At 38.5% G+C, this 21,713-nt stretch overlaps 1 protein-coding gene across 8 annotated transcripts in view; it reads left to right on the forward strand.

Moving 5' to 3' along the window:
• The window catches only part of PPHLN1 (periphilin 1), a 64,643-nt gene that overhangs the window by 12,430 nt on the left and 30,500 nt on the right, over nt 1-21,713 (forward strand). For 4 of the 8 annotated variants that reach the window (XM_060191569.1, XM_060191567.1, XM_060191568.1 and 1 more), the window contains 3 exons: nt 3,696-3,860; nt 12,092-12,153; nt 20,025-20,236. In XM_060191569.1, the coding sequence (XP_060047552.1) occupies nt 3,696-3,860; nt 12,092-12,153; nt 20,025-20,236 (439 nt within the window). The remainder of the gene's footprint in view (nt 1-3,695; nt 3,861-12,091; nt 12,154-20,024; nt 20,237-21,713) is intronic. The other 4 variants (XM_060191573.1, XM_060191571.1, XM_060191572.1 and 1 more) reach the window with 1 other exon arrangement.

Genomic DNA, 21,713 nt, shown 5'->3' on the forward strand with positions numbered 1-21,713 from the left:
TTTTAAAGTTACAGTAGTGTCCAGAGAAAATTGATACATGGCATAAACATACAATATATACTAATTGATGTACTCTGACCTTTCATTAATTTTTTACTAGAGCACCACTCAGCTCTGGTTTATGGTGGTGCTGGGGATTGAATCTGGCACCTTTGGTGCCTCAGTCATCAAAATCTTTTTGCATAGCTGCTATACTATCTCCCGGGTCCTTTGGTGAAAATTAATTTTACCAAGGTAGACCATGTTTTTATGTTCAACACTTAAGATGTGAAAGATCCACATTAATTAATAAATAACAGTTACTGGTGCAAGAACCCAGGGCATTGAGCATTAACTGTACCTCCCGAGCTCAGTTTTTGTCTCGTATTGTTAAGGAAGGAAGAAGTAACTAAAGACTACTATATCATCCATGGATTTTTTAGACTTTGGTCTTCTCCCATGGTTTTAGGGCTCAAACTCAGGGCCCTATGCATGGAACACGTTTGCTTTATTGTCAAGCTTCCTCCCAGGCCCCACTGTCTATAGTTAGATAATAGAAATTTACTCCATCCAGTGTAAGACTAATTGAATATAGCCGTGCTGTCACTTAAAAACTTTAAAATATATTATTCATAAGTCATTCTTTTTACATTTTCTATTCTTTTTATATTTTCTTAGCATGTAGCAGTATCACTATGACCACGATATTCTCAATTGGAGGTTTCAAAATTAGTACCTGCATATTGTGTACTTCTGTTAGCATTTAAAAAGGATGGCTATGTGTTTATTATACAGTTGCAAGGCTCATTGTAAGACTTGCACAAGATTTTCAGTGGTGGTGTTTTCATTCTCACCTGACATTGTAGATTATATTAAGATATATTGTTTAAATGTTCTTTATAATATATAATATAAATGTTCTTTATAGTAATGTTCTTGAAAGAGAAAATTTGAATCCTATGCTTTTTACATTGGAAGATTTTTTTTTTTTTTTAAATGACTGCACCTGGACCATATGCATGCACAATCCCAATGTTCCCAGGTTGGTGGTGTTATGTTATTTTTTACACAGAGAGAGAGGGAGAGAGAAACAATCCAACATTGCCCCACCACCTCCAAGGCTTCCCATGTTGCTGTTGTGCCCCCATGTGGTCCTAGGTTTTTGTATCACAGGAGAGGTTTTGTTGAGTTCTACCAGTTGAGCTATTTCCCTGCCTCAAGATTTTCTTTTGTATTGAATAGGAGGAATTCTTTTTTTAAAATATATATTTATTTATTCCCTTTTGTTGCCCGTTTTTTGTTGTTGTTGTTGTAGTTATTATTGTTATTGATGTCATTGTTGGATAAGACAGAGAGAAATGGAGAGAGGAGGGGAAGACAGAGGGGGAGAGAAAGATAGACAGACACCTGCAGACCTGCTTCACCACTTGTGAAGCGACCCCCCTGCAGGTGGAGAGCTGGGGACTTGAACCTGGGTCCTTACGGTGGTCTTTGCCCTTTGCACCATGTGCACTTAAGCCACTGCACTACCGCTTGACTTCCTGAAGGAATTCTTTTTTTTTTTTTTAATAATTATGTATTCCCTTTTGTTGACTCATTGTTTTATTGTTGTAGTTGTTGTTGTTCTTGATGTCATCATTGTTGGAAAGGACAAAGAGAAATGGAGAGAGGAGAGGAAGATGGGGAGAGAAAGATAGACACCTGCAGACCTGCTTCACCACCTGTGAAGTGACTCCCCTGCAGGTGGGGAGCCAGGGGCTCAAACCAGGATCCTTAAGCTGGTCCTTGCGCTTTGCGCCACGTGTGCTTAACCCACAGCACTACTGCCCAACTCCTGAAGGAATTCTTAAATGGTATCTCCTAGTAAGATGTAAACTCCCTTTAAAAATATAGTTGTTTTTTCCAGACTCTTAAATAGCCATCTTAACCTTTCTTTTTCATATAGCCAGAGAATTTCCATTCTTCTTCTTCTAGCGTTTGCCCTTCTTCCGTAGCCAGTCAACAGCGTCAGGTTGAGCCTGATGTCTGCTTGTTGCTGGCTTTGAAAGTGACCGGGATCCATGTGGATTCAGTCGGCTACGAAGGATCATCAGTTTCCCCAATAAATGGGTACTCACGGGATGCACCACAAGAAGGTCGATCCAATGCATCCCAGAATTTCCATTAAGATCAGAGATCTCAGAGTAGAGGTGGTATTATGTAGTTGAAATGCCAGTTTGTTGTTGCTTTAAGATTTATTTCCCATGACAGAAATGCTTGTGAAATAATTATTCTAGACATGCCTATTTCAATTTCACTGCTAGATAAGAGACTGTCATTAGTTTTCTTTTGTTGTTTAAACTTCAGAATAATTTGAGTTTTAATAATTTGTGGGCTTTATGAAAGTGTATACTACATATAATGACTTAGTATTTAACACACTATGGAAGGAAACTACATAATATCCACATGGTAAAATTATGTAGATCTAAACTCTTAGATATGAACTATTGATATGAATTTTTCCTAACACTGATACATTTTCTGCTGATTGGGAAATCTGGATAGGACATAGGATTTTAATTATTGAAAAGCTAGCTTGTTAATGTCAAGAAGGACTAAGAAGGAAATTGACTCCTTGAGAAATCTAGTAGTTCATGTATTTGCAAAAGTGATCAAAATCAAAATGTATCAGAGTAGCATCCGTTTTTTGAGCACCTAACGTGTGCTCGCACTATGCCAAATGCTTTGCAATCTGTTTTTCATTTATTCCTTATTACATACAACTCCAGCCAGAAGGTATTAGTATCAATTTGATTTTATATAGTAAAGTAACTTGCCATAGATATTTGACTTTATGTTCTGCTTTTATTGTGCCAAATTAGTTAGTTCTTATTGATCACGTCTTATATAGCCTTATAATTTCTTTTACTTATATCTCATCGGGTACTGATCGAAAAATATGCCATGAATACTTAATACCAGCACATTTCTAAATACATGTCTTTTCAGTAGCTGTTTCTTACTTTGATGATCATTCTTGTTCATTTATTTTTTTGTAGCAGCTGGTATAATCTAAGATGTTTTTCTGTTGTTGCCCAGTTTCCCAATTTCCAAGAAGGAATCTATTTAACTTAAAGATTTAAAAGTATTAACAGCATATTCTATGAAAATTCATCCCAAATTTATATTAGATTTCATTTTTGCTTTCAGACTTGTGTAGTCAAAGGCTATCTTTGCAGTGTTATTGAGGATATTGCAAAATGATCCTTTTTAATCTCTAGCTCTTTGACCTCCTAATTTGTTTTTGCTTATGTCTGAAAATTTTCTATTCCTTCCTAATAGTATATTTCAAACATAGTAGACTAGTGATGTGCTGTGGTTTTATTTCTAAAATTTCTAGACAACTAGAGATTAGAGCTACTATGATAACCTTACTGTAGTTTATTTTTTAAAATAAGATTCTGTTGTATTTATTTTACTTATATATATTTTTTTGCATTATTGCATGTTACTTTAAACATCTGGTTTTCTTCATTGAAAGATTTTATTTCCTTTAATCCATGTGATGACTTTGCTATTTGTTATATTCATGTTATCTCATTGCTGCATTTTTGTTTATTTATACATTTACCCTTTTTGATTAAGGATAAGAATTCCTGTGCTTTTCTTAAAACCTTTCCAAAACCAAATAAAGAAATCAGTGATTTTCATATATTTCTTTTTGTCTGTTTTAGGATGGCTGTCATAGAGTAGTCAATATTGTGCCAAAGAAGCCACCACTGCTAGAGAGACCTGGTGAAGGAAGCTACAATAGATATTATAATCATGGTGATTACCAGGAATATGACGAGGGCCGCAGTTTTTCTCATGATCGAAGAAGTGGTCCACCTCACAGAGGAGTATGTAAAATTCCCCCATGTTCTAATTATTCTTCTATGAGCTAAAGTATCATGTACTCTTTTACATTTATATGAGTCACCATAAAGGTAGTTGAGAACATACCTTCTACTTGGAGCTCTGAATTGTGCCCTGGAGCAGTCAGCCTTGTAGTCAAGAATGTTGAGATACTGGACAAAGTGGGTAAGCTCTCTGGTATGTTCTCTCTTGTGATGTTAATTCCAGCTGGTTTGCCATTTATCCCCTAAACTGGCAAGGTTTTCAGAGCAAAATATGTATTACTTTGGTACTCAAGTAAGTGGTGAGTAGGTGGCTACCTTCTCATTGGAGGTGCTCACTTAGGATTACTTTGACTGTTTTCATCATGATGAAGTGTGATGGGTAAAATAGGAAAAGGCCCTGAGACTGTCTCATTTCTGCTTATTAACTCACATTAGAAAACACTCAGAACATTGCTTGTTCTATAGTAAATGAAAAAACAAAAAGCTCCCATGACTATGACTATTGCAACATTTTTCTCTTTCATATTCTAGAAGTATATATTATTACAGTAGTCTCTCACTGAACTTGATTAAAACTACTCTTTGATGTCATTCCTTTGACTAGCTTGCATATTTGTAACATTTGTCCTGCTTAACCATTTTTTTCCTTCCTTAGTATATAGTATTGTAGTTAGAAGTTGATATTCAAACATTGTCTGTAATAAACTCTGACCTCACACTGACCGTTGGAATGGAAGGCAGATGATTGATCCACAGTGGATATGTATGAGTGTTGAGTTCACATACTGCTACATCATGGTGGCCATTGATAGTTGTAAAGTCATAATGATATTTATTTACTGTTTTCTTGTGGTTTAAACATTGTAGTTTAACAATTTCCATATTCTCATACACTCAGCTTTTATTTTAATTTTTTTATATATCATACTGTTTCTCTAGGGAGAGGGATTCAATATGGAAAAGTAAATATTATGCATTCTATTTTAAAGATAGTAGATTTTGGGAGTTGGGCGAGAGCACCAGCGGGTTAAGTGCACGTGGTGTGATGCGCAAGGACCAGTTCAAGCCCCTGGCTCCCCACCTTCAGGGGAGTCGCTTCAAAAGCAGTGAAGCAGGTCTGCAGGTGTCTTTCTCTTCCCCCTCTCTGTCTTCCTCTCCTCTCTCCATTTCTCTCTATCCTATTCAAAAGCGATGACATCAATAACAACAATAATAACTGCAACAATAAAACAAGGGCAACAAAAGGGAATAAATAATTTAAAAAAGTTATAAAAAAGAGAAATACTAGATTTTATCTTTGGAGCCATTCTTATTTGTAGTCTCAGAAAAACTCATCTTTGCTTACGCAGACATCCCTATAAGAGGGATAAAAATGGGAGTTTGGCGGTAGCACAGCAGGTTAAGCGCACATGGCTTAGCACGAAGTCCAAGGACCGGAGTAAGGTTCCTGGTTTGAGCCCCGGGCTCCCCACCTGCAGGAGAGTCGCTTCACAGAGGGTGAATCTGGTCTGCAGGTGTCTGTCTTTCTATCTCCCTCCCTGTCTTCCCCTCCTCTCCATTTTCTCTCTGTCCTATCCTACAATGACAGCAATAACAGTAATAATAACCACAACAAGAAAAACAAGGGCAACATAAGGGAGAATAAATAAATATAAAAAAATTTAAAAAGAGGGATAAAAAACTGAAAATACAATTTTGAAATTATTTGACCAATTTGTATTTTTTTAAAAAATATATTTTATTTATTTTGGATATATACCGAAAGAAAGAGAGAAGGGGGAGGGCGAGAGGAAAAAGAGACACTTGCAGCACTGCTCTGTCTGTTGTGAAGCTTCCTCCCTCCTGGAGACCAGTTTTTTTTTTTGTTAGAGGATAGGACAGAAAGAAATTGAGAGAGGAAGGGGAAGATAGGGGAAGAGAACGATAGACACCTGCAGACCTGCTTCACTGCTTGTGAGGTGAACCCCTACATGTGGGGAGCCAGGGGCTCAAACCTAGGATCCTTCTGAGTCCTTGATCTTTTTTTTTCCCCTTTATTGGGGGATTAATGTTTTACATTCGACAGTAAATATAATAGTTTGTACATGCATAATATTTCTCAGTCTTCCACATAACAATACAATCCCACTAAGTCCTCTGTCATTTTTTTCCAAGGACCTATACTCTCTGCTCACCCACCCCAGAGTCTTTTACTTTGGTATAACACAACAACTGCAGTCCAGGTTCTGCTTAGTGTTTTCTCTTTTGATCTTTTTTTTTTTTTTAAATAATTTCTTTATTAGGGAATTAATGTTTTACATTCAACAGTAAATACAATAGTTTGTACATGCATAACATTCCCCAGATTCCCATTTAACAATACAACCCCCACTATGTCATTCATCACCTTGGAGCATTTTTTCATGTGTTTCTCGGCCTTTTAGATCTCTTCTGTGGTGAATATTCTGTCCAAGTCCTCCCCCCATTTTTGGATGGGGTTATTTGTTGTCTTGTTGTTGAGTCTGGCAAGCTCTTTATATATGTTGGTTATTAAACTCTTGTCTGATGTATGGTATGTAAAGATCTTCTCCCATTCTGTGAGGGGTCTCTTGGTTTGGTTAGTAGTTTCTTTTGCTGTGAAGAAGCTTTTTAATTTGATGTAGTCCCATAGGTTTATACATGCCTTAGTCTTCCTTTTGAATGTTAATTTTATAGCCTGACACATTACTGTATTGCCTGATGATTTCCAAAAGCTTCTTGCTGGATTCCTTAGGTGAACAATCTTTTTGATATACTGCTGTATCCGGTTGGCTAGAATTTTGTTCAATATTTTCGCATGTATGTTCATCAGAGATATTGGTGTGTAGTTTTCTTTTTTGGTTGTGTCCCTGTCTGCTTTTGGTATCAGAGTGATGTTGGCTTCATAGAAGCTGGCAGGGAGTATTCCAGTATCTTCAATCTTCTGGAAGACTTTTAAAAGTAGAGGTATTAGTTCTTCTTTGAAGGTTTTGTAGAATTCATTTGTAAAACCATCTGGTCCAGGACTTTTATTTTTGGGAAGATTTTTGATAACTGTTTCAATTTCAATAGCTGTGATGGGCCTGTTCATGTTATCTACTTCCTCTTTACTTAGTTTTGGAAGTAGGTAGGTATCTAGGAAATCATTCATTTCTTCCAGGTTCTCTAGCTTGGTGGCATATAGTTGTTCATAGAAGCCTCGCATGATATGTTGAATTTCTGCAGTGTCTATTGTGATTTCTCTTCTTTCATTTACTATCCGATTTATTTGGGTCTTCTCCCTTTTTTGTTTTGTGAGTCTGGCTAAAGGCTTGTTGATTTTGTTTACTCTTTCGAAGAACCAACATTTACTTTCATTGATCTTTTGTATGGTTTTCCTATTCTCAATGTTATTTATTTCTGCCCTAACTTTAGTGATTTCTGTCCTTCTGGTTGCTTTAGGATTCCTTTGTTGTTGTTCTTCTAGGTCTTTAAGATGTGTAATCAGGCTGTTTATTTGTGCCTTTTCTTGTTTCCTAATGTGTGCTTGTATAGCTATGAACTTCCCTCTTAGGACTGCTTTAGCTGTGTCCCAAATATTTTGATAGCTTGTGTCTTCATTTTCATTGAACTCTCAAACATTTTGATTTCTTCCTTGATTTCCTCTTTGACCCAGAAGTTGTTAAGAAGTGTACTGTTGAGCTTCCACATTTTGGGACTGTTACTAATCTTTTGTTGATTGTTAAGTGTTAGTTTAATTCCACTGTGGTCTAAAAAGATGCTTGGGATGATTTCAGTGCTCTTGAATTGGCTATGCTGTCTTTGTGGCCTAACATATGGTCTATCCTTGAGAATGACCCATGTGGATTTGAGTAAAATGTGTATTCCAGTTTCTTGGGATGAATGACTCTGAAAATGTCCAATCGTTCTAGTTTATCTATTTCTTCATTTAGCTCCCTTATGTCTTTATTGATTTTCTTCCTGGATGATCTGTCAAGTTGAGATAGTGGGGTGTTGAAGTCCCCTACTATGATTGTGCTACTGTTAATATATTGCTGTAGCTCTTTCAGTAGAAGTTTGATGTATTTAGATGGCTTCTCATTGGGTGCATAGATATTAATAATTGTTAAGTCCTCTTGATTGACTGATCCTCTGAGCATTAAGTAGTGTCCATTCCTATCTTTTTTAATCTTATCTATTTTAAAGTCTATCATGTCAGATATGAGAATAGCTGTTCCTGCCCTTTTTTGTGGGCCATTGGCTTGAATGATAGTTTTCCATCCTTTCACTTTAAGTCTGTGTTTGTCTTGTTGCGTTAGGTGAGTTTCCTGTAGACAACATATTGTTGGGTTGTGTTTTCTGATCCATCTTCCTACTCTGTGTCTTTTAATAGGTGCATTCAGGTCATTGACATTTATTGATATCAAAGATTGAAGATATTTTAATGCCATTCTTGAAGAGTTTTAGAGTGTTTTGATATATGTCCTATTTGTGGTGGTCTGGTTGTTTATAGGAGACCTTTCAGAACTTCTTTCAGTGCAGGCTTGGTGATGGTTGCTTCCTTCAACTGTTGCTTGTCTGAGAAGGTTTTGATGCTTCCATCTATTCTGAATGACAGTCTAGCAGGATATAGTATTCTTGGCTGAAAGCCTTTCTCATTGAGCACTCAATAAATATCTTGCCATTCTCTTCTGGCCTGTAGTGTTTGTATGGAGAAGTCTGCTGCTAATCTTATGGGTTTTCCTTTGTAGGTGACTCTTTGTTTTTCTCTTGCAGCCTTGAGGATCCTTTCTTTATCCTTATTCCTTTCCATTCTAAGTATGACATGTCTTGGTGTATTTAGGTCTGGGTTAATTCTGTTTGGGACCCTCTGGGCTTCTTGAATCTTTATGTCTTTGGTGTTGTCTAGACTAGAGAAATTTTCAGCTATTATGGCCTGGAGGATGCTTTCTTCCTCTCCTTCTCTTTCTTCCTCTGGTAAGCCAATAATGCATATATTGTTTCTTTTGAAGTCATCCCATAGGACTCTGTTGTTGTTTTCAGCATCTCTTAATCTCTTTTTGAGATCTCTTCTTTTTTAGTTGTCTCTAATTCATCCTCAATCTTGCTAATTCTGTCTTCAGTCTCATAGATTCTATTCTCTCTGCCCTCTACTGCTTTCTGGAGTTCATCTATTTTGTTGCCCTGCTCTGATACTGTTTTAGCTTGTTCAGCTAGTTGCCTTCTTAGCTCAGTGATTTCAGCTTTCAGCTCTCTAATAACCATGAGATTATTAGAATTTTCTTTCATATTCTCATTTGTTGTTCCTGCATTTCTGATTACAATTTTTTCAAATTCTTTACTCCTGTTATTATTTCCTTAGCTAATGTTTGGATGTTGAACTCGTTGTTTTGTGCTTCACCCTCTGGAGGACTTTTAGCTGGACTCTTGTCCTGGTTCGAGTCTCCAATATTTTTTCTTGTTGTTTTAACCATTTTATATATTATGTTATGAGTTCCCTTTATCAGTACTTTTCAAATTACTGATCACTATTGCCTGGATTGACTTGTGTCTAAGTAATTTAATTAAAGGGTTCACAGTGGTGGAAGTTAACAGCTTTTTCAATCCCTGAGTTGGAGCTCAGTGGTGTAAAAGCCTCTTTTTTTTTCTTCCCTGTAGACTATGGGAGCCTGAGGGCTTTTAAACTATCAATAGGCTTCTTAGCTTAATCACTGACTCCTGACCAAGAGATAAAGCAGGGTGTGGCAGAGATAATCCAGTGGTTATGCATAGAGACTTTCACAGCCCCTCAGCTATGCCACTGAGGTATAGGTCTTCTCCTGAGTTTCCCGGTTAGATCTCTGTCCCCTGGTGTCCCTCCCTGTTGCTGCTCTAGATTCTGAGGGTAGTAGCAATGGAGACTCAGAGTTGCACTTGGTGAGTCTCTGTGGAGTCCTTTCCTCCCTTCAGCTGTCCCCTTGTTGTGGAGCAGACTGGAGGTGGTGTCTCCACTGATAAACTGTTGAACTGTTAGCAGTCACTTAGTCTCTCCTTAGGCCCCTCTCTCCTCTCTGTCACCAGCCACGCATGTTTGTACTCATGGGTGATTTACTGGGTTCCTGTGGTCATTCTAGTCCTGTCTTGTTTCGGTCCCGGTGGTCTCCTTTGGTATTCCTAGTTGATCCGGGAGAGGAGAGAGCTTGATCTTTTTTTTTCAACTTCTGCCTGTGAGTGAGATCATCCCATATTTATCCTTCTGTTTCTGACTTATTTCACTTAACATGATTTCTTCAAGCTCCATACAAGATGGGCTAGAAACAGTGAAATCACCATATTCAGTAGCTGAGTTGTGTAAGATGGAAAATTCCTTACCCTTTCCCCTTGAAAAACAGGACCCAATCAGTAAGCCACTAGTTGTTTTATAGATCCCACATACAGGCAAGGCTTATCAGGACCTTTGCACAAGGAAACTGTTTACCAGAAGGTTGCAGCTGATGGCGGGAGGATGTGATGACCCTACTCTGGCTAGGTTTTATTGGTTGTGTGGTTTTGCAATGTTTAAAATTAGCCTGCGCTTTGCTTTGAGTGGATCCCACTTTTTGCTAGGCTTGAAATGATTGGATTCCGTGTTTTCTATAGCATATTATTGGATATAGATTGATAAGGTGATGCATTCTCCCTCCCTGAGTGTATTCAGAAATCCTATAAATTGTGTGGTTTGTGCCTTGTTCGCGGTCGAGTTTGGTGGACTGCTGTCAGTCACCTCTTGACCCGGATTCAAATTTGTGAATAAACATCTTTTGCTTCCTTGCAGTGGTTTGATTTTGCTCGCTAACAAGTAGTAGTATTCCACTGTGTCTATATACCACAACTAGCTCAGCCACTCATCTGTGGTTGAGTCCTTGAGCTTTGTATTATGTGCACTTAACCTGGTGTGCCACTGCCCAGCCCCACTCTGCATATAGTTTTAAAGTAAATGGGTGTGTATTACTATGTGCATCTTTCTCTTCCCCTCCTTTTTCCTACCCCTTCTCCCAATTACTGCCCAGTTTTTGTGTTGCAGGAGGTTTAACACCAGACTTGGCTGGCTCAGGCATGAAAGTCTTTTAGCATAACCATTATGCTATCTCCCCTGTCCTGTGTATACCTTTACAAATGTGTACCTTTCTTTCCACTCCTTTTCTCCCCACTCCTCTCCCCTCCCCATCTCTTTGGCAGACCAAAGTCAGATGTGTCTGTTTTAGAGAGCAAATTGTATTCTCTTTGAGTAAATTGAATTACCACATCTTGTTTTTAATATAATTTAAGTTATATTAAGTAAATGGCTATATCAATGATAGGTAAGGTAAGAAAAGAAAACCTCTCAAGGAAAGTAGAAAAATAATAATTGTTTGGGTTTGGAGATGAATATTGGTGAAATCACTTGACAAAAGTAAGGAAATAAAAGGTTGAAAAATGTATGCTTTATCAAATTTAAATTGAGCCTCTGTTATTCCAATAGTTCTTAGCTGTTGTAATGCTGGTTATACATTTGACAATAAGGTTGCCTGAACCTACCAGATATTTCAGTTTAGTAGTGATAAATAATACCATATACTTTTATTTGTTGAAATACTTTGATGTACCTTTTTTCTTTTTTATGCTTTTGAAGCTCAGAGGAATTTAGGAAGATACACTTTGGGGGCTGAGTGGTAGTTCATTGGGTTAAGCACACATAGTATGAAGCACAAGGACCAGTGTAAAGTGTAAGGATTCTGGTTTGAGCCTCTGGCTCCCCACCTGCAGGGGGTTACTTCACAGGTGGTGAAGCAGGTCTGCAGGTGTCTTTCTCTCCCTGCCTCTGTCTTACCCTTCTTTCTCAATTTTTCTCTGCCCTATCCAGCAACAACAATGGAAAAAAGATGGCCTCTAGGAGCAGTATATTCATAGTGCAGGCACTGAACCCCAATGATAACCCTGGAGGCAAACCAAAACAAAACACGGGTGGAGGGTAGATAGCATAATGGTTATGCAAACAGACTCTCATGCCTGAGGCACCAAAATCCCAGGTTCGATCCTCCGCACCACCGGAACAGAGCTGAACAGTGCTCTGGTTAAAAAATAAAAATAAAAATAAATAAAACAAACAAACAAAACCCCAGGAAACGAGAAAGACATACTTTTTGCCCACATATTATTTTGACCATAGAGTAGTTTCCCACTTGACCAAATTTATGCCATTTGGCCATATAGTAATGTAAATGGGTATCTCTCTGATTAGCATTTTTGTGTTACAGGATGAATCTGGCTATAGGTGGGCAAGAGATGATCATTCTGCAAGCCGCCAGCCTGACTATAGGTATGATTATAACCATAACTACTTTAATACTTGACATCTGGGATGTCTGCTATTGAGGTCTAACTGCAGACAATAATCTAGACTAACATTTTATTGAGTATAAAGTTTTGCAAGTGACAAGTATTATTCTTTTAGTGACTATATTACAGTATGGATAGCTAGTGTTCTATTGGCATTTTGTGATTGACAATAAAATATTTAAAACGTTTGAGGTATTAATAAGTTATTTGATTACATTATTATGTGGTATGAATGACAAAGTATGTTTGCTTAACTAGAAAATAACTCATGTCTTTCTGATAATCCATAAATCATTACAATTTATCTGCTGTGTAAAACTTTCTCTTAGTTGCTTTATTGTGCTTAAATTCTGTTGGGAAAACACATTTTGGAAGGATCTTGGTCGTTGCTACCTTTGATAACTTAGTCATTTGATTAGAAAGTGAAAGACAGATATAATCAAAATGACAGCTTTTTTGTTTTGTTAATGACTGTGTAATGGTAGTATCTGAAGTTTAATAGGGTCCGTTTAAAGATCCCTTGTGAATTGTCAGAAGAATATCCTTGTAGACAGTAGCAAGGATTCAACTGCTGCAAGGATTCAACTGCTAAAACTTCATAGGTACCATAGATTAACAACAGTATTTATTTAGTGGCTTGGAGCAAAGCATGTTTGTTTATTCCTCATAGCACAGCAGTCAGCTGCATAGTGGCTGACTCCCCCACAGGGCTGTGTGATGGTCAGACAGTGATTGTGTACACAGTGGAGACAGCACAGCTGGGGAACCCAGGGGTTAAGAACTTTGTTACCTTGTAGCACAAGGAAGTGAGTCCTCCTTTCTGAAACTCAGAGTGAGCAGTTAACAGTCATTTCTGTGAGACCACCTGACTCTTGAATTATCTGTGTGAACAGCTCCATTCAGAAGCCTTACAACTTGGCATTTGTGGCCGGGGTGTGCAGGGACATTCAGAATTCATATAATATTGCCTGTCAGAAGCAGTAGGGACAATAGATCCTAAAATACATTCAGATGACATATAACTCTCAGTAATTATAAAAATTTATAGCCTGTAGGAATGAATTAGGAGTTCTCTCACCTGGTAAACAGGCATTTGCTATACTGAATGCAAGTTTATTATCATTTGCTTTAAAATCAGGGCAGAACACTGATACTTGCTTCCATGGTTTTTCTTTGTCATGGTAATGGAGGTCTCAGCCCTTATGGTAAGACAAGGAAAGTAGTGTGGAGCTTAGAAGGAAAGAAACTAAACTTCATAAAGGTTCTAGAGTTAACAGTGTAGAAAAATCTAATGTCTATATAAAGTATTAGAACTATTAGGAAATTGGCAAAGTTCAGTACAATAAAATCAACTACCAGAAGCATAATTAGAAAATGTATTAAAAATCCTAAGAAGTAGAGTAGTAAGTAGTAACAAGTGTGAAATGTGATTAGTTAACATTTTAAACCACTGTGGGGCTGGGTGGTGGCACACTCAGTTAAGAGTACTACTGCCATGTGCAAGGACCTGGATTTGAGCCCCCACTCTCCACCTGGAGGGGGGAAGGCTTCACAAGTGGTGAAGCAGATCTATAGGTCTCTCTCTCTTCCTATCTCCCCACCCCTCTCAATTTCTCTCTGTTCTGTCAAAAAAAACCAAAAAAACAAAAACTTACCAACAACTATATTTACGCCAATGCAAAAAAATTTTAAATCAACTTTATTGGACATAGTAAAATGAGCAGAGCAGCATGGGAATATTGGCTGGAAAGAGATAATATCATAAAGATACCAGTTATCTTAAATTCAGGCATTTGCTTGATATAATTTTACACAAATGAAATGAAAACATACATGTGACTTCCCTGTGCCCACAGCCTCGTTAACTGCTTTGTGTATTTTCCCCTATGTTGATAGATGTTTATTATCTTTGACAGATGCTAATGAGATCATGTTTTCTCTTTTCTAATAAGTGAAATAACATTGGTTTAGAAGACGGTGTTTTATACAGTTTCGTACCTCTTTAAAATAAGTTTTGCCGGGAGTTGGGCAGTAGCGCAGCGGGTTAAGCGCATGTGGCAGAAAGCTCAAGGACCAGTAAGGATCTCGGTTCGAGCCCTGGCTCCCCACCTGCAGGAGCGTCGCTCCACAGGTGGTGAAGCAGGTCTGAAAAATAAGTAAGTTTTGCCACATCCCCCGCCGACATTCCAGTGTCCCTCCTCCACAGTATATTGGACACTGTGTCCTCCTGTTTCCTCTGTCCACCTCTTTGATAATCTAGGTCCTGCAGTTAGATGCTAAGGGTTTGTTTTTCTTTTGTTGTATCTGTGCTAGTTTATATTCCTTGTAGGAGTGTGACCACCTGCTATTTTTTTCTTCTGACTTAATACTTTTTCAAGACCTCAGTTACATACATGCTGTAGCAGCAGCAGGAGAATGATTCTCAATTCAGGTTTTCTAATGTTTCTTTTCCTCCCACCACTACCCCTGCCCCTGTTTTTTGACCAGAGCACCTCTTAGCTTAGGGGTATTAGAGGTGCTAGTGTCCAACCTGTGATCTACTGCACTGTTAACCCCCTGTTGTTTCCTTTTTAAATTTAAACTTTGATAGAACAGAGAGCAATTGAGAGGGGAGAGAGCGACACCTGCAGCACTGCTTCACCATTCCTGAGGCTTGCCCCCTGCAGGTGGGGACGGGCTCAAATCTGGGTCCTTATGGATTGTAATACATGCACTTTACCAGGTGCGCCCCCACCTGGCCCGTCTCTATTGTTTCTTTAAGATTGGATGCAGGTTGTGCATTATTTACTTATTTATTTATTTTGCCTCCAGGATTATCACTGGGGCTCAAGTGTGCCTGCACTAAGAATACACTGCTCCTGGAGGCCATCTTTTCCCATTTTTGTTGCCTTTGTTGTTGTTATTGCTGTTATAATTGTTAGATAGAACAGAGAGAAATTGAGAGAGGAAGGACCTGCTTCACTGCTTATGAAGTGGCCCTCCTGCACATGGGGCCGGGGTTCAAATTGGCATCATTGTGCTGGTCCTTGGGTTTCGCATCATGTGTGCTTAACCCACTGTGCTACTGCCCAACTCCCCAGGTTGTGCATTTAAAAAAAAAATTATTTATTCCTTTTTGTTGCCCTTGTTGTTTTATTGTTGTAGTTATTATTGTTGTTATTGATGTGTTGTATAGGACAGAGAGAGATGGAGAGAGGAGGGGAAGACAGAGGGGGAGAGAAAGATAGACACCTGCAGACTTGCTTCATTGCCTGTGAAGCGATTTCCCTGCAGGTGGGGATCGGGGGCTTGAACCGGGATCCTTATGCTGGTACTTGTGCTTTGCACTACCTGCGCTTAACCTCTGCACTACCGCCCAACTCCCAGGTTGTGCATTCTTACTAGGACAACCTCTGAAGTCATTTTGGATTTTTTTTTTTTAATTGTATCTAGTTAGGGCCACATACTTGGTATTTTTATCTGCACTGCAAGGGTATCATTACGTGCTTATCTTGTTACCTTGATTCTGTACTTTCTCAGTGACTGTTTGTGCTTGAATATGAAATTCAGAACATAGTAGTGTTCCTTCCCCCCCTCCCAGAGCTGGGACATCACACATGCTTGATTTCACTTTAGGTTGACTTTTTTCATTCAGTAGACAGGGAGAGAAACCACAGCTCTGGACACTTTTCAGTTTTCATGGCATTCACATGTGGTCACACTCATCACAGTGCACTAATCCGACCTGGTGAGCTATCTCTGGTCCTGTTTCATTTTATTTGCAAGGACCAACTTATCCTTTACCAAGAGTTATGAGCAAGATAAAAAAAAATTAAGTAATGCATTTACTCATTGAACATGGATAGAGAATTTGAGATAGAAGGGGGAAGCAGAGAGAGAGAGAGAGAGAGAGAGAGAGAGACCTATAGCAGTGCTTTATAGCTTGTCGCTTCCCTCCTGCAGGTAGGGACTGGAGGCTTGAACCTGGGTCCTTGTGCATTGTATCATGTACACTCAATGGAGTGCGCCACCACTTGGTCCTAGGCGGCGGCACACCTGGTTGAATGTACAGATTACAGTACACAAGGACCCAGGTTCAAGCTCTCAGTCCCCACCTGCAGGGGAAAGCTTCATAAGTGAAGAAGCAGTGCTGCAGGTATCTGTTCGTCTGTCCTCTCCCTCCCCTTCTTCCTCTCCCTTTTCCCCCTCAATATCTGTCTATCTAAAATAAATAAATAAACATAAAAAATAATTTTAAAATAGACTTATTTAAAAAGTTTTTCTGTGGAAGTAAATAAGGTGTGTGGAACTGTAGATTATAACTAAGAAGCCTGGATTTTATGCTATCCACAGTGGGGAGCTACTGAAAAACAGAATTAAACATGTTTCGGGAAAGGAGAGTCTAATTAAGATACCAGCTTGAGATTTACTTGTCTTCACTGTAGAGGATGACTTAACATGATAGTGGCAGGGGGCCAGGCAGTAGTGCAGTGGATTAATAAGTGCCCATGGTGTAAGGATCAGCATAAAAATCCCGGTTTGGGCCCTGGCTCCCCCACTGTAGGGGGTTGCTTCACAAGCAGTGAAGCAGGTCTGCAGGTGTCTTTCTCTCCCCCTCTCTGTCTTCCCCTCTTCTCTTGATTTCTCTCTGTCCTGTCCAACAACAATGACAATAATAATACTGATAACAACAAAGATGAACAACACGGGCAACAAAAGGGGAAAAAAAGCCTCCAGGAGCAGAAGCAGTGGATTCGTAGTGTAGGCACCGAGCCCCAGCAATAACCCTGGAGGCAAAAAAAAAAAATGATACTGGCAATAGACAGAAATCATGAATGTGTGGTCCGGGAGGTGGCGCAGTGGATAAGGCATTGGATTCTCAAGCATGGGGTCCTGGGTTCCATCCCCGGCAGCACATGTACCAGAGTGATGTCTGGTTCTTTCTCTTGCTTCTATCATTTCTCATGAATCAATAAATAAAACAAACAAACAAAAAAGAAATCATGAATGTGTGAATCTGAGAGGGGAATGAATTGAGGTGGAGGAAAAGGTTTACATCTTAGAAATGTTTAGTTAGTGAAAAGTTGGTGAGTTGTTATTTGTGGGAATAAGGAAGTAATTAGAATTTTTGGTTTTGTTCATGGTATATTTAATAATGCTAATATTTGAACTTCACATCTTTTCTTCCGAAGTCCCCTTCCCCCACCATTTTCACCTGCTAATAAACATTTTCTGACTTAAGGTATCAGCCTTCTGGAATATTTACCCCCTATCCCACCTGCTTAATACTATCCTCCTTCATAGTCAGAATGATTCCTCCATGCTTTTCATACAGTGGGACACACTACATCATTTGAAAATCCCATATGCATGTGAAGTCAGTAATATTACCACTTTCTGGGTCAGCTATGTGCTATGGGAGGTGCTACTCTGATAGCTCTCAAGTGGTCTGTGATTTTACTGCCATCTGGTGGCAGGATTAGGAAACTGTAGTTTATCTTTTCATCTTTGCTTTCCTCCAGAAGAAAGCAAGCAGTTTTCTAAGTGTGGGCCTGCTTCTTTTCACCCCTAAGTTGTCAGTAAGAGCTCACCTAATTTCATGTAGTCTCACTGGTTTATTTTGTTTTCCTTGCTGTTGGACTTGATTCTTCTTGCTGTCTTGTAAATCATTATTTCCCTAATAAAATAAAAAGACAAAAATAGCTCCATTAATTTTACATAGGAAACCTTTATTAACCTTTCTCTGAACATTTTTCTTGGATCGCTTGGTAACCTGCTCTCCAGCTTCTGTCATGCTTTTCTAATTGTTCTGACATCCCATCTCTCTCCTGTGGTACTTTTGTGGGCTTTCTTCTTTTCTTGTACTTTGTTGTCATCTATCTCCATATCTTTAGATATTATTTAGATACAGATTATATCGACAACCAGATATCTCTGAGCTTGTTGCCGGTGTCCCTCATTGTCTCCCAAGAGATGCCCTATCCACATGGGCGTCTCAAAGTCAATATGCTCCAGTATAAATGTCTGTTTTATCCTTCATGCTTATCTTTCAAGTGTGTATTTCTCCTATCAACTAATCCATCATGCAAGAATTCTTGGACTAACCGTAGCCTCCTGTTTGTCTTTTTTTTTTTTTTAAATAACCAGAACACTGATCACCTCTGGTTTACGGTGGTACAGGGGATTGAACCTGGACTTCGAAGCCTCAGGCATGACAGTCTACCATCGTGCTATCTACCCCTGCCCCTGTTTGTCTTTTCTTTATCAGGCAGACATTTACCATGTCCCATGGAGTCTACAAGAGTGCATTCTTAGGTATTATCTTTTCTGCTCTCTGCCACATCTGAGCTTCTATGTCTTGCCTGGACCAAGTTGCCTCCTGATGAGTCTGCTGTGTGTACTATTGGGTATATTCACTGCTTTTTGTTTATTCTCTCCACCAGTCAGAGTTCTATCATGGGGAGAGCTGTATGCTTAATTTCACCATTAGGTCTCAGTTTAATAAACCTGTACCGTACCTATGTAGCCACAGTTGCTCTGTTATGTTGATGTTACACCTTTTAGTTTCGGTGATTGAACTGGATTTTATTAGGATTTTGAATGTTTTATTTCCATTGTTAGTATTTTTCTAATTTCACTCATCATAAATGAGTTTTAGCTACTTTTTTCTTTTTCCCAAAAAGGCTTAATTGCATATGTAAGGGGAGTTACTTCGGAGTAACTTATCCAGTAATGGCAATGACCTGTTAATATTGGGGACTGCTAGTCAATATGTGGAAGTTGTTTTTCATAGATTTGAAATTTTATTCCTTTGGCTTGTCTCATAGTATTCTTCTGTTTAGAGTTAAATGTTAATTATTACTTGAAAGTCTACCCACTAAATCTTCAGTTAATGCCCATTTGATTCCAAGTGTTCTTTCAGCTTTTTTGAGTTGTTTCCCTTCATAAAACTTTACTACTTTCTGCTTTAATTGCTAAATTGTTCTGTAAACTAATTTATAAGAATAGAAATGGTTTATAAAATGATGATATTTAGAGATGGGCAGTGGTCTAGAAACTAAAAAATACGGACTTGGACAACAAATATTTGATGGGTTTCTTAGCCTTGGCATAATTACCATTTCGCTTAGTTTTTTGTTGTGTGTATATATAGAGGTTGTCCAGAGCACTGTAGAGTTTTAGCAGCATCCCTGGCCCTTACCTACTACTGTCACTTCCTTTCCTTCAGTGACAACAAGATTGTCTGTGAACATTTGCTAGTTCAACAACTGGCAGACACAGATCATTTGAAACCTGTAGTATATATTACACCTAGAAAGGGTTAATAAAACACGAATGTCTCCTGTGGGAAATCTTTGGCTGGCATTCCCTAGGTGTCTTTGATAGTATGGTAACTGTGCATTGTGTTGCTAATGCAAATAGAGTAGAACCATATTCATATTTAAAAACTACTATGCTGTGGTCCGGGAGGTGGCGCAGTGGATAGAGCATTGGACTCTCAAGCATGAGGTCCTGAGTTTGAGCCCCGGCAGCACATGTACCAGAGTGATGTCTGGTTCTTTCTCTCTCTCCTCCTATCTTTCTCATTAATAAATAAATAAAATGTTTGAAAAAAAAGAAATAGTAGTATTAAAAAAAAAACTACTATGCTTGTTTCAAAGAAAATAGCTATTACATTTAATTGCCTGCTTCCTCTTTGTGTGGGAAAATGCATTATAAATCATATTTCACCAATAAAGCTTCATTTTGTTTATTGACTTAAGAAGTTAGATGGTGAGAAAAGATTGTGGCATGAAGAGAAGCTGAAGTTGCTGTTTGTGTTTGTATTGTTAGATATAAGCTATAGTGAACTCTTTTTTTTTTTCTTCAAAGGACCATGAGAGACAGCTTTAGAAGAAAAAGTGGCTACTCTTCCCACTATGCAAGAGACCGTTCTCCCCATAAAAGAGACACTGCCTTTTTCAGAGAATCACCTGTAGGCCGAAAGGATTCGCCACACAGCAGATCTGGCTCCAGTGTTAGTAGCAGAAGCTACTCACCAGAAAGAAGCAAAACATACTCTTTTCACCAGTCTCAACACAGAAGTATGTATTTTAAAGACTTCCCCCTTTTTTCCTTTTATAACCTCCAGCGATAAGAATATAGAGTCCAATTACCCTTTAAGTGTTGTAGGGGGTTTAAATTTTTTTCATTTTGAAACATCTCAGGCTTGTCGACATAATGCACATTTTGGGGACTATTTCCATTTTCCCTTTGTGTGACATTTTACTTCTAATTCTTTTATCATGGCAGGTCTGTTTGTAATCATGTTGTAGAGTCATACCTGTATTTTTTTTTTCCTCATGTCTATACTGTTCTCAGCTCTTTAAGTTCTGTCACTCATTGCTATTTAAGTGTTCTTCATGAGCTATCAGTGGTTTCCCTGAAAAAGAAGCTATCACCTTATAAAAACAGGAACTTAAGTCTCCATCAAGCTCATTCTTTTCCTACTTCCAGTTTTTTTTTTTTTAAGACTTTATTAATGAGAAGGATAGGAGGAGAGAGACAACGAACCAGACATCACTCTGGTACATGTGCTGCTGGGGATTGAACTCAGGACCTCATGCTTAAGAGTCCTGTGCTTTATCTGCTGCACCACCTCCCAGACCACTCCAGTTTGTTTTTTCTGTTGGAATGCCTGATATGCTAAAGCAGTGTTGCAGGTCTCTCTCTTTTTCTTTCTTTCTCCCCCTTCCCTTTCAACTTATGTCTCTGTGAAAAAGAAAAAAAAAAAAAAATACTAAAAAACAAAGTTTTGTAAAAATACCACCATGATCTGATTTTTTCCATATATGTGTATATATTTCCATAAATACATATTTCCAGATATACATATATTCACTGATTCCTTTTTCTTTCATAATTTTCTTCTTACTCCTTTTGTTGTGATGGCAGAAGCTAACTTTTGCTTATTTACATTTCACCCTTCCATGTCGACTTGACATCTGTATCTTTAATCGGGTGTTTCCAAAATCACCATCTAATTGCCTTAGCTCTTTTAGTGTTTCTTAAAAAATACTTTACTGGGAGTCAGATGGTAGCACAGTGGTTTAAGCACACGTACGCAAAGTGCAAGGACCGGCATAAGGATCTGGGTTTGAGCCCTCGGCTTTCCACCTATAGAGGAGTCGCTTCACAGGCGGTGAAGCAGGTCTGCAGGTGTCTTTCTCTCCCCCTCTCTGTGTTCCCCTCCTCTCTCCATTTCTCTTTGTCCTATCCAACAATGACGACATCAACAATAACTACAACAATAAAAACAAGGCAACAAAAGGGAAATGAATAAATGCTTAAAAAAAAAGTAATAATTTACTATTTCAGCATGGCTTATTTCTTCCCTTACCCAGGTCCTGGTCACACAAAGGTCTCCTTTTCCTAAATAAATAACACAGGAAACTGTCCACACAGTAGTTGCAGTTTTATCAGAATCAAACTTTAAATTTGTCAGCCACGTTAGGTAGACCTTACTGAAAGTGTAAACCACTGACGGCTAGACAGTTTTACTATTTTTCTTAGTTTTTTAAT

Source organism: Erinaceus europaeus, chromosome 5, assembly GCF_950295315.1.
Source record: "Erinaceus europaeus chromosome 5, mEriEur2.1, whole genome shotgun sequence".
Classification (NCBI taxonomy): Eukaryota; Metazoa; Chordata; class Mammalia; order Eulipotyphla; family Erinaceidae; genus Erinaceus; species Erinaceus europaeus.